The following is an 8,198-nucleotide window of genomic DNA, read 5'->3' on the forward strand; positions in this document are numbered from 1 at the left end:
TGATTATGTAATTAGTGTATTTCCTGGCAAGAGCCTGAAGTCCTGTTGCTTCTGGGAAAGGCTTAATTAAAACATATTCTCAAATTTCCAAGGTAGACCAAAACCCTCTTTGAAAAGCAAAGCTCAGACATTGGGCCCAGCAGCTGGTGGGGAGTCATTATCGTGTGTGTGTGTGTGTGTGTTACTCAGACATTGGGCCCAGCAGCTGGTGGGGAGTCAGTATCGTGTGTGTGTGTGTGTGTGTGTGTATGTGTGTGTGTGTGTGTGTGTGTTACTCAGACATGGGTCCAGCAGCTGGTGGGGAATCAGGATCGTGTGTGTGTGTGTGTGTGTGTGTGTTTGTGTGTGTTACTAGAGCCTCAACTCAGGGCCTAAGCATTGTCCCATAGCTTTTTTGCTCAAGGCTGGTACTTTACCACTTGAGCCACAACTCCACATCTGGCTTTTGGATGATAATTGTAGATAAGAGTCTTACAGACTCTCCTGCCTGGACTGGCTTTGAACCACAGTCTTCAGATCTAAGCCTTCTGAGTAGCCAGGATTGTAGGTATGAACTATGGATGCCCAGCTAGTGAACTGGCTTTTATGAAAGCTATCTCTCTGGGTTTAGAAGTCTTTTGTTAATTCTGCCATAAAGATATGCCCTCCCTAAAGTGGGGTATCCTCTCCCAGGGTCCCCTGAGACCTCTTGCTCTAAGTATTATTGAGAGTATTTTCTTGTTGTGTTGGCCATTGGCCAAAGCTCTGCCAGAGTTTAGAGGGTTAGAGTTTCGAGACACACAGGTTTGTGGTTTTCTTGCTAGGTAAATGTTCTCCTTAAACTGTGCACCCAGTCTTTTTTGCTTTTATCATTTTTTCAAACAGGCTCTCATGTTTTTGCCAAGGGCCACCTTCATTCCATGTTCCTTCTCATTCCTCCTACATAGATGAAACCATGAATGAGAACCACCATGCTCAGCTTATTGTTTGAGATGGAGTCTGTTAGCTAAACTACAATCTTCCCAATCCCAATCTCTGTCTCCTGAGTAACTGGGGTAACAAATATGAGCCACTGTGCTTGACCCAGGCTTAGGGTTTTCTCTTCTGCTTTGTGTCCCTTTCTTGGAATCAGCTAGATTCCAGGCCAACGACAAGAACTGCTCTGACTCCTCCCAGCTGCACCATCCTCAAGTCCTGGCTCAGCAGGGCCAAAAAAGATGTTTCAGGACCCACCAGTGCAGAAAATGCCAGAAAAAGCAGGAGGTTGCATTTTCCCAAGCCAAGGGAGAAAGGGAAGGGGAGCTGCCCAGTCAGATCATATGGACCCAAGAAAAGACAAAACTGTCAGCTCAACTCTTGGGAAAGTTATCCGTAGGATACTGGGAAAGTTATCCATTGGACACTAGTAACTTCTGGCCATGACCAGGAGAAGAGGGGAGGAACTTGCAGGAAGAAAATGGAAGTGTCCAGTGATGGATTCGGGCTGAGACTGGAGGGGTACAGTATTGTGCTTAGGGAACAGCTGCTCACCTGCATTGTGGTCCTTGGAGCAAGGTATCCAACAATGCCTCTGAATATCTTGACTTCAAGATGAGTGTACTCAGTGGAACCCCACAATGGCAGAGCTGATAGGGTGAGTTTGAATTCAGTCCAACCACTAACTGGTTACGAGCCATCATAGCCTTCCCCACCTGCAAAATATGGAAGATCCTTCACAGATTGAGCATCCCTCCTTCCTAAACTCTGAAATCTAGAATGACATTCAGAAAGTTTTAGGTTTCCAGTAAAAAATCGATGCAAAGATTCCCAAATCTAAAACATTTCTAGTTCCCAGTCTTTCAAGTAAGAGATACTTAACCTATAATGGCCTTCAAAAAGTTGGCAAGAGGACTAATTGAGAAAACAGCATGATAACCACTCAACACTTAGCATATTTTCAGAAAAGAATCCTGATCTCAAATGAAGAGTAGTTACTTCAAGCCATTACCCTTTTTTGTAGTACTGGGGTTTGAACTCAAGGCCACATGCTTGCTAGATAGATGAATGGATGGGCAGGTCAATGGCTGGTTTTGTGTCTTCAGTATCTCCTCCCCCCCTTGGATATACTCCAATTGTAGGTCATCTCTAAGGCCCTTCCCTTCCTAATAGATGGATCTGACCACTTTCTGAGCCATAAGATAACCTTTCTAGAACACCAAGGCCCTAAATTCTTCCTGAGGTCTTGGGCTGGTCTCTAAGTCATAGCTCTTCTTTGTGTCTTCTGGTCTCACATAAGACTGCAGCAGGTAACTTTATGGGCTGGGGTGTAAGATCGGATGTCAGTGCTCCAGAAGCTGTATCTTGGGTCTTCACAGATTCAGAGGAAAACAGTTCAGATGTGCTCTTCACATGGGAATCTTGGAGCAAAGGCTTGGCTGAGATTTACCAAGAAGGGCTACTCTATGACCAAGAGGAGGAGAGACTCTGCCAGTGAGCCTGTTCTACCAGGTAAGGCCTTTCTGGGGAAGGAACCGGGTGGGGGACTCAGAGGGGTTCCCTGGGCCTGCCCAAAGCCTGGGAAGCTGCCATGTTGAAGCTCTGCCCTCCTGCCACACTGGAACCTGGCTCTGTCTCTACCGTGGTACAGAGCTTACTGTCTCTGCCATGTTCTGTCTCTGCCTCTTGTTCCAAAGACAACAGCTGGATCACCTGCTCACTTCTCCTCCACCCACAGCCCCCACGTCTCCATGGATCCAGCTGCTCACCACTCCTGGAGGGGAAGCCTCCAGCCTGTCCTTCCTACCCATGGCCCACCCACCAAGAGCGAGTCCTAATGATTTCATTCTTACTACTATCTCTCCATGTGCACCTCTGTCTGTCCCCACAGCCACCAGAGCCTGGCCTCCTCCATGTTCTCTACCCTGAGTGGAGGAAGGAGACAGACTGAGAAGCAAGGACTCTCACTGAATCTCAGTTGCAGAATCTTATCCAACCTTTCCCATCACAACCTTGACAATGAAGGGCCCGGGCCCCTTATGAACTCATGTATGCTTATGGGGCCATCTTTGTGACTGTGAAGTCCCACAAGATCCCATGCTTAGGAGTCTTAAGCTTGGTCAGTGCTCTGCTATTATATCCTGATTTGTGTGTGTGTGTGTGTGTGTGTGTGTGCATGCACATGCGAGTGTGTGTGTGTGTGTGCGTGCATGTGCACACGCTGGTCCTGGGACTTGAACTCAGTACCTAGGCACTCTCCCTGAGCTTTTTTGCTCAAGGTTAGCACTCTGCCACTTAAGCCATATAGCTCCACTTCCAGCTTTTTGTGATTAATTGAAAATAAGAGTCTCAAGGACTTTCCTGCCCCAGCTGGCTTTGAATGATGATCTTCACATCTCAGCCTCTTGAGTAGTTAGGTTTACAGAATACCATATCTGCACCAAGTTATTTCAAAGAGCCTGAATCTCCAGGGAGACTTAATCCTAAAAAAAGGTGTGGTGTGTGTGTGTGTGTGTGTGTGTGTGTGTGTGTGTGTAGAATCCTATGGGAAGTTGGTGCAACTCAGAGATAAATAAGCAATCTTCCTAAAGTATATAAGGCAAGTAGTTAGTTAAAAATGGAAGACACAGATGCAATTCATGAAATACCTTCATAGGAAATAATAGTTTGTCTTTATGATACAGATGAGGAAATTGTTGCAGAGAGGTGTGAAAGATTACACTGGGTTAAGGAGTGTATGGGACTGAATCTAGGACCTTGTCCATGCTAGGAAAGCACTCTACCACTAAACTACACCCCAATTCTAAATTCTAATGTTTGAACATACATGTTTACTTATTAATGATCCCCTGAATGCCTTATGCAGCCTATCCTGGCTGTGTCCAGTCAAGGAAATGAGATGCTCAGATTCTACAAAAGAACCATGCCCATGATGGCTCACTCTTGTAATCCTAGCTTACTCAGCAGACTGAGATTTGAGGATTGCAGTTCAAAGCCAATTCAGGGCAAAAAAAAAGTCTATGAGACTCTTCAATTCACCAGCAAAAAGTCAGAAGTAAATGTGTGGTTCAAAGGGTAGTGTACCAGCCTTGAGCAAAATAGCCAAGTGAAACATGGCCCTGAGCTTAAGCCCCAGTATTAGCGCGCGCGCACGCACGTGCACACACGCACACACACACACACACACACACACACACACAGCACTCCCAGGGGTAGATATGACACTCTACTTTGTCCATCTGTATAGTCTTTCCTAGACCACCATTGATCTATGTCTCTTCCTCCTTTAATCACTGTCATCTCTAGACCCAACCAGCACTGGCTTGCTCAACTGGGCTATGTCTACCGTAGAATGGGAGAGACTTGCCAGGGAGGGAAGAAGATACTGCTGACTGATGATCCTTTCTGGGACATTCCCCCCCCACCCCCCCACACACAAACACAACCCATGTCCTCTATGTTGGATCCACTATTCTCTACCATCATACTGGAGCACCAGTCCTGCAAGGACTGCTGAATTCAGCAGTGCTGGGTCAGGGCTGTGCCAGAAGCTGGGGGTCCATGTTCAAGAAATGAGGGTGTTCTTTTTTTTTTTTTTTTTTGTAGTCGTGGGGCTTGAACTCTGGGCTTGGGCACTGTCCCTGTGCTCTTCAGCTCAAAGCGAGCACTCTACTGCTTGAGCCACAGCACCACTTCTGGTTTTCTAGTGGTTTATTGTGAGTGTCACGGACTTTCCTGCCCGGGCTGGCTTTGAACTGAGATCCTCAGATCTCAGCCTCCTGAGTAGCTAGGATTACAAGCGTGAGCCACTGGTGCCCAGCTATGAGGGTGTTCTTATACCCAGAAGAATACGTTTGATTCTGGGCCCAGTCAAGTCTGTTCATCAGCTGGGGGACCCAGGCCCAGACAGTTCAGAGTGGGCTTGCTATGAGCGTCCTTCAGTAGGCTTCAGGTGGATGTTAATTACTAGTGTTTATTTGATAAAGCCTATGGTGAATCTACCAAGTGTCTCGTTATGATGGAACCATGGAGTTGCTGCTGTTTAATGCGCACTTGGGTGCCTCTCTCTCTCTCTCTCTCTCTCTCCCTCTCCCTCCTCTTCTTCTCTTCCTCTCTCTTCCTCTCTCCTCTCTTTTTCTGGTCCTAGGGCTTGAACTCAGGGCCTGACCACTGTTCCTGAGCTGCTTTTGCTCAAGGATAGCGCTCTACCACTTGAGCCACAGTGCCACTTCCAGCTTTCACTGAGTCATGTATTGGAGATGAGAGTCATATTGACTTTCCTGCCCAGGCTGGCTTTCAACTGCAATCCTCAAATCTTAGCCTCCTGAGTAGCTAGGATCCCAGGCATGAGCCACTGGCATCTGGTAACATTTCTGGTCTTGAAGGTGAGTACACTGCCAGGGAGGTCACGGCCATCCGGAGGAGGCCTGGGAGGACAGCAAAGAAGGCCAGGACAACCTGGGGACGCCATGGTATTTATTCTGGCCTGGAGGAAGGATTGTGGCCCACAGCAGGTGCAGGAACAGGACACATGCTGGGAGGAATAGTCCCTCTGTGTCCCCAAGGCCCCTTCAGATCTTTCTTTCCTGGCCTTCAGCCTTCAACTTCTATTTGGGCCTAGAGGCCCCCCCTCTACCAGGAAGCCTTCTTGTGTTGTCCCCAGCAAGACTCCTATCAATTCTTGTTAAAGACAGATGAGTTTCCTTTCACAGACCAAGGAGTTAAGATCCAGTGTCCCTTACCCAGCCAGCTTCTGCTGTATCATATTCTAGTTCCCAGAAGACCCCTGCAGGTCCCGACTCTCCCCCACCCCTGGTGCTGCTCCCTGGGGTCCTCTACCCATTACCAAAGCTTTCCATTTGTATACCCTGGGTTCCAGCTTACATGCCGTTTCCCTATTACCTGGCAAATGTCACCCATCCCCATGCCACAGAGGAAACTGAGGTACCAAGAAGGCTCAGAGGGAGGAGACAGCCAAGGTGAAGCATTGGGTCACCAATGCTGGTCCCACTCACTTATCTGGGTATTTGATTTTCACTTGGTTTTGTTTTCTTTGAGACAGAGTCTAAACTATGTAGACTGGCTAACCTTAATTCCTGATCCTCCTGCCTCAGCCTCTTGAGTGCTAGAATTATAGATATGTACCACCAAGCTAGACTGATTTTTTTTTTCAGCCATGGGGCTTGAACTCAGCTGGATGCTGTCCCTGAGCTCATTTTGTTCAAGGCTAGTGCTCTACCACTTTGAGCCACCGTGCCACTTCCAATTTTCTTGTGGTTAAGTGGAGATGTCTCACAGGGAAGTGGGTACTGTGGCTCAAGTGGTAGAGTGCTAGTCTTGAGCACAAAAGAGGCTCAGGGACAGTGTGCAGGCCCTAAGTTCAAGCCCCAGGACTGGCCAAATAAAAGTCTCACTGACTTTCCTGCCTGGGCTAGTTTTGAAGTGGGATCCTCAGATCTCAGCCTCCTGAGGAGCTAGGATTACAGGCGTGAGCCACTGACACCTAGCTGTCCTTTTTTTTTTTTTTAAAGGTACTGTTCTGCTTCACAGATCAGGTATAGGTGAGCCAGACTCTGTGTGTGTGCGTGCACGCATGTGTGTACACATGCACACATACACACACACACATGCATATCCATTGGAATGCATGTGTCTGCCTTCTAATGTGGGCCTGGTGGAACCAGTCTGCACCCTAGGAGCAGGCGTTTGCCCAGGTATAAGGATGTCTGGGAATGGGTGTGTTCCTGTCCTTGCTTCTTTCCTCCTTCCTGTTCACCTTGTACTTCTGTCAGCCCAAGAGGTGGCGATGTGGTAGCAGACCTGGGAGCCCCAGGTGCCAGCACATGGTAAAATCTACCCTACTCCCTGCTGCCTGCATAAAGGCAGGCACTGCCCTAATGCTGGCTTCCCCTTGTCCCCAGATCCCGTGGCCCTGCATCACCACACAGCAAGGGTGCTATGCCCAGCTCTGCGCCCACCTGGGCTGCAGGTACCAGCGTCACAGGCAGGGGAGGGAGGTGTCTCTTGGGTCTCCACAGTAGTCCCATAAGGCAAGAATTTCTCTTCCACAGTGCACATTGGGCCAGAGCTCTGAAATTCCAGCCCTCAGCCCACAACACTTGGCTGGCAATGGGAGAGATGTGTGTGTGCTTCAGACTATGGTGGAGGGGCACCAAACCCTGGCCTTTCTGGGGATGCTGCCTCCTGAAGCAAATTGTCTACCTTCCTTCCTTCCTTCCTTCCTTCCTTCCTTCCTTCCTTCCTTCTTAACAGCACGGGGCCTCCTGAAACCTTCAGTCATGGCTCTTAGGAGCTTGGCACTCACTGGAGCTTACAACCTGGGTTCAAATCTTGGCTGTCCCACTTACTAGATAATCTGGGTGGATTCTTCATCTTCTTGGGACTCTCTCCACAGCACTGTCTATGTGGACCATTGTATTAAACCACAATTCAGATGTATCTGCTGCTTGGTACGTAGTCATGTGCTCAGTCAGTGTTTAAAGCCCAAGTTATGCTGGGGGCCTGAAACTCATGTCTGAAATCCTAGTTACTCAGGAGGCTCAGATCTGAAGATCATCATTCAAAGCCAACCTGGGCAGGAAAGTTTGTGAGACTCTCAACTCCAATGAAACACCAAAAAGTGGGAAGTGGAGTTGTGACTCAAGTGGTAGAGCACCAACCTTAAGTGTGAAAGCTAAGAAACAACCTCCAGGCCCTGAGTTCAAGCCCTAGTACTGGCACCAAATCAACAACAAAACCAAAATTAAGTTAGGACAAGAGACAGCCATGCAACACATCTAGAATTTATGTGCTTTTGTACATATGCTATGTATCAGCACAATCCTGGCAACAGAACAGTCTAGAAGATGGTGTATTTGTGAGGCTCTGAATGGATGTTGTAAGTGTGCTAAACACACATCCTGTTGTTCTCTTCCTAATGAGGACTCAAGGCTATGCTATTCTTGGCCAAGCTGAAAATGTAATCTTGAGTTGCAAGTGTTTGATTTCTTCCTGTATGTTCCCTGCCTCTTTCTGATCTCCCCAGAACACTTACCAAAAGAAATGATGGGGGCTGGGAAGGTAGCTCAGCGGTAGAGTGCATGCCTTGCAAGCATAAGGCCCTGGGTTCGATTCCTCAGCACCACATAAACAGAAAAAGCCGGAAGTGGCGCTGTGGCTCAAGTGATAGAGCACTAGCCTTGAGCTGAAGAGCTGAGGGACAGCGCCCAGACTCAGAGTTCAGA

General features: G+C 48.1%; 1 protein-coding gene across 2 annotated transcripts in view; it reads left to right on the plus strand.

The window, feature by feature from the left end:
• Window positions 1–8,198, plus strand: part of Adig (adipogenin) — a 13,196-nt gene that overhangs the window by 1,852 nt on the left and 3,146 nt on the right. For both annotated transcript variants that reach the window (XM_013010810.1, XM_013010811.1), the window contains exon 2: window positions 2,334–2,466. In XM_013010810.1, the coding sequence (XP_012866264.1) occupies window positions 2,334–2,452 (119 nt within the window). In that variant the 3' untranslated portion in view covers window positions 2,453–2,466. The remainder of the gene's footprint in view (window positions 1–2,333; window positions 2,467–8,198) is intronic.

Source organism: Dipodomys ordii, unplaced genomic scaffold, assembly GCF_000151885.1.
Source record: "Dipodomys ordii isolate 6190 unplaced genomic scaffold, Dord_2.0 Scaffold13, whole genome shotgun sequence".
NCBI lineage: Eukaryota > Metazoa > Chordata > Mammalia > Rodentia > Heteromyidae > Dipodomys > Dipodomys ordii.